This window comes from Oreochromis niloticus, linkage group LG3 (genome assembly GCF_001858045.2).
Source record: "Oreochromis niloticus isolate F11D_XX linkage group LG3, O_niloticus_UMD_NMBU, whole genome shotgun sequence".
Lineage (NCBI taxonomy): Eukaryota > Metazoa > Chordata > Actinopteri > Cichliformes > Cichlidae > Oreochromis > Oreochromis niloticus.
The window spans coordinates 33,857,657-33,870,341 of record NC_031967.2 but is presented as its reverse complement, the minus strand read 5'-3'; the positions used below and the strand labels follow the sequence as shown (position 1 = coordinate 33,870,341).

Here is a 12,685-nt window from a genome sequence, read left to right as displayed (position 1 = left end):
GTGGGCCGGGTCCTCCGAAAGCCGGGTAGACCGGAAACGAGCGACTGTGAAATTGGGGGGTCTAGCCTTCATAATTACGTCACCTCTGCCGTCTGCTCCTTGCTGTCTAAATAAAATAAAATATAACCGGACCCTTGCGTAGATTCTCGACCATCTCACACTTCTGTTTAATCAGTTTTCTGTTTGACATTTATTCAGCTGTGTGAAAACCCCGGAGGAACCCTCCCGAGGGATTAATAAAGTTTTATTTAATCTAATCTAATCTAATAACTTTAATCTCAGCCAAACCGATTTACTCACGAACAAATAAAACACTGAAAAAGGCCAAACAATAACATGTTTAAGTTATTTGAAGTTTACACAACTACATTCTCGCCTGAAAATATGTTAAAAGTTTATTTCGCGACCCAGAAAGAGTAATAAGAGTAATATTAATACTAAGTAGCTGCAGTAGTAGTAGCCATTGTTGGAAACTGGAATTGGCTGGGCCAATCTAGGATATGGTTTTTCAATTTTGTTGTCCGGGTGGAAAATCGGGAGAAATTGGGGAGAATGGTGGCTCCGGGAGATTTTCGGGAGGGGCACTGAAATTCGGGATTCTCGCGGAAAAATCGGGAGGGTTGGCATGTATGGCCTAGCATAGCCTGTAACGTTATTATGACGGACACATTTTATGAGTGAACTTGACTTTAAGTGACTTACAGGTTTCTTTGAAAAATACTTTCTTGTAACCAGGTTCTTCCTTTTTGCTGCCATCCTCCTCTCCTCCTTGCAGGTCCTCGCAGCGCAGGCTTGCCGCTGCTAAAACTAAACAGAGCTCCCTGAAAGGCCCAGCCAATCACATTGGCCATATTTGTCACATGAGGTAGGACTGCAGTAGAGAACTAATTTAACTCTTTCTGCACCGCTGGGTGAATGAGACGTTGACAGATCGTTTTTTTCTTTCTATCGGGTTTGTATTTCTTTACTCGAAGAGATCAAATTATTGGTGGGGACAATTCAATAATCGCTGGATATTGGTGGGGACATGTCCCTTCCGTCCATGCCAAATCGACGCCCTTGAACTGCTGTATCATTATTCACAAGAAAAAACAAATGAAATGAAATTAAACCATTAGAAACTAACATACACATGGAGAAAATTTAATTCCCCTTTATCCCACTGTTTCACATATTAAATACAGTGTTGCACATTTTAATAGCGTTTATTAATAAACATATTCACTGTTTTCTAAAGTAAAACTTTCGATCCTCAAAGAAAAGAAAGAAAACTTGTTTCTGTTTATATATATATATATATATTTTTGCAGTTTTGCACAGAAGAAAACAACATGTTAAACAACAGTTCATGTCAGTCTGATAGCTGGCTCACAATTGCTCAAACTTTCAGGTGTAATTCAAAGATGATTACTACAGAGAACTGCAGCTGAAATAACAGTATATATTTAAACAGTTTTTAAAGGGGAAATACAAGAGTATACGATGACTATTACACAAGACAATAAGAAAAATAAAAAATAAGAAAACTTCAACTTTAGTTTAGCACTGTTTCATACATAATAATAATAATAATAATGATAATAATATAATTCCAGTCTTTACATTTTAAGTTGACACTGTTTCATGTCCACTTCAATGACAATATTGGATTTGCATATTTACTAGACATGTAATCTCTCTTTAGTGTTAAATGATAAATATTGTTTTGGGGAAAATAATAAACTTGACAAGAAACTTTCTCACTTCGGCAGGTCTAACATCATTTGGTGCTCATCTTTTCGAGAACAGTCTTCAGATGGACTTTGTTATCACAAAAACAACATGAAACAGCAAAACAACAGGGACAAAAACTGAATCATCACCTCACATTTCACAATAAGAGATCCTTTTTTTCTGAGAAAACTATTCAAAGTGGAAGATGCTGAGGCTAAGATAAAGTTACATGAAACCTAAATTACTGTATCATTCTTTACAAGAAATTAAACCAAATTAAACTAAACGTATATCTGAAACTGTTGATTGTAACATAAAGAGGAAGGACAAATTAATGGAAAACCTGAAGCCTTCTCTTCGACAAAGATCAGTCAAATCTGTCTACAGTTTTATTTTGCATTGTGTGTTTTGGTGAAATAAATAAATAAATAGCCTAAACTCAAATACAACACAACATAATACAACAAATACAAGATACAGTAACTATAACTGTACAAAGGCATACAAAAAGAGCAGTTACACAATAACTTTATGTGCATTATTTACACAATACCATTATTTAATTTTTTAAATGTCACTTTTATCATGATTCTCCTATTCTAATTACTTTTTGGGTTTAAAGTAAGAACTTGAATAGTAGCTTCTCGTGTTCACAGGTGATTCATTGTAGTCTAAATTTGGACAAATGTGTCAACACATCCAGCCTCACGAACATGTAGGCCTCATGTTTCAGGTCGTCTCTATAATTCCTTTTTTGAATGTCTGCTCCTGGTACTGACTGAAATTACACTGTATTAAAAAAATGTTCAAAATCAAAATAAGAAAAAAAAAACTAATAAAAAGTATAAAACAGGATTTTAAAAAATGAGAAAACTTGACTTGCCATGACTTACAGCAGCTAAGGATACAAAGGTTACATGAGCAATAATCTTACTTGGAGTTTGAGCAGTTTAATGATTAGAAATGAATGTTTTTAACCTTGAAGATCAAATCTGACTGACTCAGATTATAAATTAAATGCATCTCACTATAGTGAAAGCTTTTATACAACACATAGTTGAATGTGTGACATGGGTAAGTTTACATCTTGGGATTTTTATTATTGTTGTTGTTGTTGTTATTGTTGTTGTTGTTGTTATGACCCCCTCTCCTAGGGAACAGGGAGGCGTAACATACACGAGCCCTCACACAGGAAACTGAGTAAAATAGAAAACCGACAGGGCTTTTTCAACAGACCACTTTACATGAAGGCATTAACACAGACAATAGTAAAAGCTAAGAGTTAAGCATCACAAAACTCTAATCAAGTTAAGTTCAACCAGGCACCGAGGTTAACAAACAAAATTCAATGCTATGAACAGAGTTGAGCGATCAAAGTTCAAAGAGGGAGGCAAGAAGAAAGCATGTTCAATCCTAAGCAGCAGACACAGAGGCCGTTTCTCAATTCTCAAGTACGCGAGTACGTACTCGCGTTCTCGGCGAGTACGTACTGGCCGAGAACACACGGGAGTACGGACTCGCCGAGAACGCGAGCACGGACTCGCGATTTGTACAATTGGAACACCTGCGTACGTGATGATGTCACAGGTCCGGAGTTTCTACTGCCGTCCCCTCTTAATTTAACTGTGAGTAACATGTTATGAAGCTTAACTTTAATCACAGCCAAACCGGTTTACTCAGGAACAAATAAAACACTGAAATAAACCAAACATTAACATTTAGAAGTGATCTAAGTGACTTATATATCATTTTTAACCTCAGTAGTGAAACCTCTATTAATAAAAATAGTGTACATGTACATACGTGTACATACCTTAATAAAAACAAGCAGGTGAGATGTTAGAACGCTTCTATTGTTATTTTAGTGGACACTCAATACTATAGACAGCTGCTGGGGTTTGTTTAACCTGAGTAGTGAGAAGACCGCGACCGGGGGGGGTTGAAAACGATGTGCCGGGAGTCCGCTGTTGAGTTTTGGACGAAATGCATTCTGGGATATATAGCTGTCCCAAGTCCACACAAGTCACCACCGATGCATGCTCGATAAAACGGGCGGAGCGAGAACACATCCGGGACTTTTTCGCGTTCTCGGCTTGATGCGTACTTCGAATTGGAACAGTACTTGGTCTCCGACTGATGACGTATCACGAGTACACGAGAACGCAAGTACGCACAAGTACGCATATTGAGAAACGGGGAGAGTGAAAGATCTCCAACCCTTTGTAGCCACAGGTGCATACAATCAACCACTCATTGCTTCCTGGAGCACCACAGGATCCCAGGCAGTCAATTGTCTATGAGCAGGGGTGCACATAAGTGGTCCGCAGGTGCGCATGCGCTGTCAAAATAAAAGATGAGCACCAGATAAGTTGCAATCCGCGTTTGCGTCCATATCAAAGGCACTGTTTTTGTCCGCTAGAGTGGGATTTTCACGGCATATTCTGCACCACGTCTCTGTGCGTGCATCATTTGTTTGAAGCCAGCTCACCTCCTGCAACACTTTTCCGAGAATACGCGCTTCTTTTGCGGTTTGGGCTTCTTCTGACATTTCTTTGTAGGTGGAGGAACACCAAAGTAATTGCTTAAAGGAGCTTGCTTCTTCGACATCTTTAAGAGTTCTAAACAAATGTCTGTCCTCCTCCAGAAAATCTTATGTACGCAAACGCGCATTGCAACTTCTTATCTGGTGCGCGTCTTTTATTTTGACCACTTATGTGCACCCCGGTCTATGAGGGTTGACACACTGCAATCTGCATACAGGAGGGCTGGCACGGATCTCCAGCTAGCCAATCGTCAGTGAGTCCTGGCACTATTGGATTTGCTTGAAGAGAAAAGCGGTCTCACTCCCTCCGAGGCCCAGGGCCATAACAATTATTATTATTATTTTCATCATCATCCAGGTTTGAATGGTGATTACCTAAAAAATGAGTGAGCACTGAGAAACATTTCTTTTTGTCACCTGTCAGCAGTGTAAACATGCTGTGATACCCTGAGTTACAGACAGAGGGCTTCACTGTAAACTGAATGTTATTTTAAATTATTCCTGAAAAGTTAGTTTTGAACAGACATTGTGCTGCAAATCAAGGCAGCATCTATGTAACTTAATAGTCATTCACACATTTATTCTCTATAAGAGTTCAGTCCTTTTTGATTTCCTATAAAAAAAGACTTCACCCAGATTTAAAATGATGCCTTTTTAAAACCTAAAGTGTATTTTTCCTACAGAAAACACAAAATGCACTATTTGATGCTCCAGTTGTCATTTATTAGAACCATATTAATGTGTTAAATGGTTTACAAAGCACTATAGAGGGTAGTTACAGTCTTATAGTAACAAGGGCAGCATGATGATACGGTGGTTCTCACCACGGCCTCACAAGAAGACGGTCTTGGGTGTGAATCCATCAGTTGCCTGGTGTTCTGTGTGGAGTTTGCATCTTCTCCCAGTGGGTTCTCCAGCTTCCACCCACAATTCAAAGATATGCTAGGTTACATGGTTATTCTCAGATCTGTCTCTCAACAGTTCTGGCAATTTGTCCATAGCTCCTCTCTCCCTATGACAGCTGGGATAGGGCCCAGCTATAGCTCATAAGACAAGTATTTAAACCATCCTTCCATCAGTTTTTGCAGCTGAGGACATGTTTAACACCATTACATCCACAGACTCCATAGCTGTTGGTGAACGCATCATTAAACATTTTTGCTGCATAATTTTGTCTCAAATGTTCCTAAATTGTTTGTTTTTTCTTTTCGGTGAATTTCCAGCATTTTCAAATAAAAAGCGAAACATCATGGCTGTACAAATCTAAAGATATATTTCAATATATGAGGGCAATGAGAGGTCACATCACACTCATTTTCTCAGGTTTTCTACCATTAGCTCAGCGTATGAGTAGATTTGCACCCAGTGTAATAATCACAGTGTAGAAGAGTTTCACCAGAATAGCACCAATCAGTCCAGGCACAGATACTGATGGCTGAGCTGTGACTGTAAGGAAGACAGAACAAAATAACAGAGTTGGCATAGAAAGTACCCAAAATACAGGCAGAATAAATGGCTAAAAGGCAACAATAAAGGAAGGAAATCAAACAATACACAGTAGAATCAATTAGGTAACCGGGAGGGAAAGCCAAGGCAGAAATACAGGGCACAGGAGTTTAAAAGCTCTTGTACTGTATATATGTATTTCTCATATTTACCTTCTAATTAAGTATGTGTGGATAAGATGTGTGAATCAGAGCAGTACTGCACAGGCTGTATAAAAGATGGATACAGCCTCAAGGTCCAATATGCAAGTATATTAAACCTTCATTCTTTTAATGGCCAGCAGGGGGAGACTCCAGTGACTGGAAAGAGACTTCCAATGCTATAGAAGTCTATGGGAAAGCCTAAGCCAGGGGTCCCCAATCCGAGTCCACGAGGGCCGGTGTCCCTGCTGGTTTTAGATATCTCCTTGATCCATCACAGCTGATTTAAATGGATAAATTACCTTCTCAACATGTCTTGAAGTTCTCCAGAGGCCTGGTAATGAACTAATCATGTGATTCAGGTGTGTTGACCCAGGGTGAGATCTAAAACCTGCAGGGACACCGGCCCTCGTGGACTGGGATTGGGGACCCCTGGCCTAAGCCCTCAGTTCCCTCACTCCGTGACCTCTTTAAACCTTTTTCCGTTGACTTGCTTTGCTCAGCCACAAATTTCTAGTCATAATGAATAAAATATGAAGTTCATTTAGTAAATTATGGCCTTCATTGAAGTCAGAATGAAGGATTATCCAAGACATGCTCACTCATGAATTACTTACCAGTCATAAGTTCTTGAACAATGAATGTGCATTGGACACCTCTTCCCTTATCATGTCCAGTTCAAAGTGGTAAAGCACTCCACTTGAGGTTTCATAAGAGCACTTCACTAAGTAATGGGTGGTGCAAGAATGGCTACATCCACTTTTTATACAGTTTATATTTTTTTTTGACCATGCAATGTGCATGTGGACATAATGAAAATGTGTGACTGCATTTTAAATACTTTCAATTCAGCATTCAATACAGCACCAAATCACAACAACAGCTATCTCAAGGCATTTTATATTGTAAGGCAAAGACCCTACAATAATACAAAGAAAACAGAAAACCCCAACAATCATATGACCCCCTATGAGCAAGCACTTTGGCGACAGAGGGAAAGAAAAACTTTCTTTTAACAGGAAGAAACATCCAGCAGAACCAGGCTCAGGGAGGGGCGGGGCCATCTGTTGTCTGTTGTGACCATTTGGGGTGAGGGGAGGAAGACAGGACTGCCTCAATAAGGATTTTATGCTTCAGCAGTTGGAAAATAACCAAACCTTTTGAATATACGTCAATCAATCCTTAGTGACTAGTTTAAATAGGTGAAATTAGTCAATGCATTGCTTTTGGAGCACAATGAATATGTCAGATAACAGACTGGGTGTATTTTATTGATTATGTATCACGTCTACCATATTTCTCCTTAAAAACAGATGTCTTGTAGCCTTAACCCACCTTTGCTTTTGACAGCCATCCAACTCTGTGCTGACTGTCCTTTTGTTGGGTGTTCACACTTGTAGAAACCTTCATCAGATAAGGACACAGCTGAGAAAGTGAGGTTTCCTGCAGGCTGAGTACTGATTAAATGTCCATCTTTGTAGAAGTTAGCTGAGAAATTAGAAGTCGCACTGCTCTCTTCATCGTACTTGTAATAGCAGAAAAGTGTCACTGTTTCATCTTCTGTCACAGGAAGCGCAGGGCTTTCCAGGATCACTCCATCTGAAAATCAAACCGTGCTATGACTCCTCAGCTCTATAACAGATACAAAGTCTAAAACAGCAAATAATAAAGAGCATTACATGTGACGGTGATGTTGATAGTCTCACTGCATTCCCCTCGATCAGACTCACACCAGTATATTCCAGTGTCTGATGCATAGGTGTCCATAATAGTGCATGACGTCTGATTTGACACTCCCCAACCCGAGATACATGACTCAGCAGTTTGAATGGAGGTGTTTCTCTTCAGAGTCCAATTTCCAGAGTTGTCTGTCCCTTCACAGCTCAGTGTGATCGTGTCATACCAAAAGAACTGAGACCTGTCAGGGTGGATGCTCAGCATAGCAGCTGGGGTTCAAAACATGAAATAAAAAGAAGAGGAAAAAAGCGTCAGGCTGAGATTTGGTCCTTTTAAAACATGCAAGTCTGCAGACTTGTGGTAAGCCCCAGACACACAGGTCTAGAGACCCCATGGCAAGCAACACATTCTCCAGCATTAAACCACATAGTGAATGACAACCTGATTTTCAGTTATTTAGCATTTGCTGGAGGTTGCTAGGATTTGGTTGTCAGTGGGTGACCAGCCAGTGGGACAGGTGACCCACTTGTGGCTTTTAGAACTGGTATTTAGAAAACTTCCAGCTGCTGTTACTACAATTACCATCCAAAGAGGCAGTTTTGTTGGTCACATATAGGCCTGTTTGTTACAGTTTACCCTGCAAATACATTAAGTGATGCTAATGTTGCATTTTTCATTAATTTGGTAAGTTGTGTCATTACAAATGGGTGATTTTTTCAAAAATTGTTATTTCAGCTTCACCCCAGTTTTTGCTAAGAAGTCAGAAGGATGTGCATGTTATTTTCAGACAGAATTTACACTGCATTCCCTTCCTGATGCAACCATCGCATTTATCTGGGCTTGGAGTGCACTAGCTTGTGACCCCTGAGATTGGGTTTGTGTCCCTTCCCAGTCTCATACTGGGGATCTTTCAGGTGTAAAGCGAATGTGTTAGCCACTACACCTAAGAGCCACTCATGACTTTTGCTCTTGACTTTTCTGCAATGCTGCAGTAACTTTACAATAAATGTCATGTATTTTACTAACATAACTATAATGTTATATCACTGCAGGGATACCTTTTTGTATTATTATACCAACTGTATTGGTTCTCGACTGTAAATGTTACATATTCAAATTATTTGGTGACATTAAACAGACATAAGAGACCATCATTGGATGTTACTATAACATTGCCCCAAGAAAATGTTCTTTGTAGCACACTGAATATGAAATATATAGTACATGTAGACAGCATGATATTACCCATGAGTTAGAATGGATAGTGAGGTCTTTATTTAAAAGCCTTGAGGTGAGCATATTAGCGGTAGCCATCTTAGCTTTTTGAAATTATACGTCATGGTTTTATCCCTGATTGAGGGGTATTACCTGCCCATGTGAAAGCCACATGTCTGTTACAATTCCCTCTGATCCTAACTGGGACTTTAACTTACAATTATTTTTTTATTAAAATAGCTTGAAAGCAGCAATTCAGGGCAAAAAACCATCAGGAAATGGTTTACTGAGCTTGCAGATCAAGTGAGAAACAGGGACATTTTCTCATATATTTTCTAAATACTCAAATTTCTTTTTGCATCCAGAAGACGTGGCCCTCTGCTGCTTGTTAGAAAGAATGCAGAGACTAAACTTTCAAACCCTGAAGGTACAAGCATGAATACAATATAATATAGCATACAAGCAAGAAGTCAGAAGCAGTGTGTGTAAAACTAAGTATACTGTTACTGCTTCCAGTTTGAAATAACAGTTTAAGTAGCAGCCAGATGCTGTTAATTAAATGAAATTGATATAAGAAAATGAACATGTAAGCACAGCTTAGATTTCTAGAGTTGCATTTGAACAAATCACTTCTGGAACATAGTCCTTTGGACAGTTGTGGCTATAGTGGAGATAGTTGATCATAATGCACAGCGCCATCTTTGGAGAAAATTATGCACAGCACATCAGCACAAACAGTCTTTACAGCTCAGTGGTGGAGGTGTGATGTTTGGGCTTGTTTTGAACCATCAGGACCTGGACATTCTGCTGTCACTGAGTCAGCCATGAACTCCTCTGTATACCACAGTATTCTACACAAGATGTTGTGATGACCAAGAGTGCATAATCAGCTAAAAGTTTGATTTCCATGCAATTTTATTCTGTTGACTTATACATTTGATAATATATTTCCTAACAGTGCATTAAACTGTACCCTTCCTTTCTTTTTGAGTTCAATTTCAGCTCTATTGAAACTGGCTTGCAGCTGTTTTTAGCATGAGACATGAAGACAGGACAAAACTGCCCACAACTGCAGAGCCTGGAGGCCCTCTGTGACCTCAAACAGGAAAAAAACAAAAACAAAACAGGTTTTTGAAAATGCCAGAACACACAAACCAGAGAGATGCTCATCTAACAAGGCAACCTAAACAGTGAAAACAATCTTCAGTGCATATATAACATGTTTATGGTTTAGTGTTCTGATGTGTTTCCTTCATCTAACTGTTTTAATGCTCATGAACAAAAAGTTGATCAGAAATCCACATGAAAACTAAGACCATATCACCACATCATATCAATCTATTACTTGCAAGTCCATGACATCTGTGTATAAAATAATAATAATAATGATAATAATAGGAACGTCTCAAATTAAGACATGGACCAAAGTAAAGGCCACAGATGGAGTACACCTACACACTGTTTGAGGTTAATGCCAGAGGAGGTTTGGACTCTGTTAATGAGTGAACAGAGTGTGGGAAACTCTTAAATATTTAGAGACTCTGCTCTGTTTGTGTGGTCTGCCACTTCATGGCTGAGTTGCTGTTGTTCCACTTCGTAATAATATCACTTTCAGTTGATCATGGAATATCTTGGAGGGAAGAAATTCCACGAATTGACTTTAGTCATACCACACTCAGTGTTTCAGTGACCTCTTTAGAACCAACCAATCTTTTGTAAGTGTTTGTAATGGCAGACTGCATGGGTGCTCAGTTTTATACAGCTGTGTAAATGCGACTTAAAAAGCCTGAATTCAAAGATTAACAGCTGTGGACTAATACTGTCGTCCATATAATATACGATCGCTAGGGAACTGTTTTCCTACTGCCAGCTTGAGCTTGTAGGATGATGCTTCAGTTTATCCATTTAAGCTCCATGCAGGCAAATGATTACACAAAACATCATCCTGTCCCTCCTGTATATCACCAGTATGCTGGAAAACAGCAACATTTTAATCTCGTGTAGAGGCTAGAATACATTAAACAGAGTCTAATTAAAGCTGAAAATGGCAGATACAGAATGAAAACATTTGGCCTCCAGACCTTGTGTGGAACTTTTAACACCTGTCTCCTCTCGCTCTATGGACATTTCCCTCAAGAACTGAAAGAAACCCCTGTGCTTTTACTAAGACCCCTCAGTGTGTACCTTAACTCATGGGTAAATAAAGATTGTAATACTTTGATACAACTCTCTATCAGCTCAGCATTTGGGTCTGTTTTTGCTTACTGGCCTTACAGGCTTGAAAAATATTACATCCCTAACTTCATTGTAGTAGGATTTCAGAAATGTAGAGCAATTTTAACCCTCACATGCACACACACACACTCACACAAACACACACACACACACTCACACAAACAGAGTGCATAATTAGCTTTATTTCTTAAACTATTTACTCTGTTGAGTTATACATTTGATAATATATTTCCTAACAGTCCATTAAACTGTACCCTTCCCTTCTTTTTCAGTTCAATTTCAGCTCTATTGAAACTGGCTTGCAGCTGTTTTAGTATGAGACAAAACTGCCCACAATTGCCAAGCCTGGAGGCCCTCTGTGACCTCAAACAGGAAAAAGGAAAGCAGGTTTTTGAAAATGTCAGAGCACACAAACCAGAGAGGTGCTCATCTAACAAGGCAACCTGAAAACAATCTTCAGTGCGTATATAATATGTTCATGGTTTAGTGTTCTGATGTGTTTCCTTCTCCTAACTGTTTTAACCTGAAAACAATCTTTGGTGTATCTACAACATGTTCATGGCATGCCTGATGCACTGGGATCCAGACACACTTGAGTCCTAATTATAGTCAATTCAGTTAAGTCAAGAAAAAAAATCTTCAAGATTACTCCATCAAACTAACAATTGATATTGATGTCTCTAATAATAAGAAAAATTAATGATCTCTGGAAGATGAGACTGTCCTTCAACAGAATGCAACAAAACTGCCTCTATATGCTGAGACCGTTGAAGTCCTGTGTAGATGAGCTGACATTTCTTCTCCCGTTTCGTTCATCTAACAATTTTACTGTTTGTGAACAAAACAATAACCAGAAATCCACATGAAGGTGAACACCAAATCTCCACATCACATCATTCTGTTGTTGATCTGGCAGAAAGTAAAAATAAAAACATAAATGAATAAACCGTTATTTGGAAAAAGGTTTTGTATTAAACCCAAATCATCTAAACAATTAAAATGTTCCAAAAAAACCAAACAAACAAAAAAATGTCCAGAACTTTATTTTTTCTTGGTCTCAAAATGATTTTCACAACAACAGCCTTGTAATGCTTGATAATATAAAGACCCTACAATATTAGTAAGTGAATACCAAATACCTTAAAGTACTTGCTCAAAGGAGATTTTAAGGATAAAGTGGGGAGAAAGAAGTCCCTTTTACAAGAGACAATATAACTGTTGTCTCTTGTAGGGTGTTAAAATATATAATTATGTCATTTTCACGATATACATAATGAATAGTGATTTTATCTTGGCATTGGTATCATTGTTGGCAGATCACAGAGAGTCCCTGCAGGTTGCAAAAACTAACTGGACTTTGTCCACTGCTGATATGTTGACATGTTGCAGCAGGAAAACCATTTGTGTACTTTGCCAGCTTGGGTTTGCAGTGTGACGCTTCAGTTTAACAATTTAAGCTTTGACAGGAAAATTATCATCATCATTCTGTCCGTGCAATATATCACGAGTATGTCTGAAAACAGCAACATGAAAGTGAGTAAATGAAAGTGAAATTAAAAAACAGCAAATCACATTTTTAGCTTGTGAAGACCCGAACATAAATCAAAACCTAATAACTCTGAAAAAAATGGGAGAAATTTAAAGCAGAATGTGTGAG

The 12,685-nt window shown here is 38.7% G+C and overlaps 1 protein-coding gene across 1 annotated transcript; it reads right to left on the bottom strand.

Moving 5' to 3' along the window:
• Positions 1-5,558: 5,558 nt before the first annotated feature.
• Positions 5,559-12,256, bottom strand: LOC102079204 (low affinity immunoglobulin gamma Fc region receptor II). Its single transcript, XM_005463701.4, has 4 exons — positions 12,168-12,256; positions 7,581-7,847; positions 7,237-7,500; positions 5,559-5,701 (listed from the first exon to the last, which is right to left on the bottom strand). The coding sequence occupies exons 2-4, from the start codon at positions 7,840-7,842 to the stop codon at positions 5,595-5,597; spliced, it is 633 nt and encodes a 210-aa protein (XP_005463758.2). The 5' UTR covers positions 7,843-7,847; positions 12,168-12,256; the 3' UTR covers positions 5,559-5,594.
• Positions 12,257-12,685: the final 429 nt, after the last annotated feature.

What these genes read in the sequence shown, in the direction of transcription:
- LOC102079204 (XM_005463701.4), bottom strand. Translation starts at nt 7,842, where the DNA reads ATGCTGAGCATCCACCCTGACAGGTCTCAGTTCTTTTGGTATGACACG. An exon ending in TATCAACATCACCGTCACAT is followed by an intron (nt 7,501 to 7,580) that starts GTAATGCTCTTT and finishes TTTGATTTTCAG; the next exon opens with ATGGAGTGATCCTGGAAAGC. An exon ending in GATGGCTGTCAAAAGCAAAG is followed by an intron (nt 5,702 to 7,236) that starts GTGGGTTAAGGC and finishes TCTTCCTTACAG; the next exon opens with TCACAGCTCAGCCATCAGTA.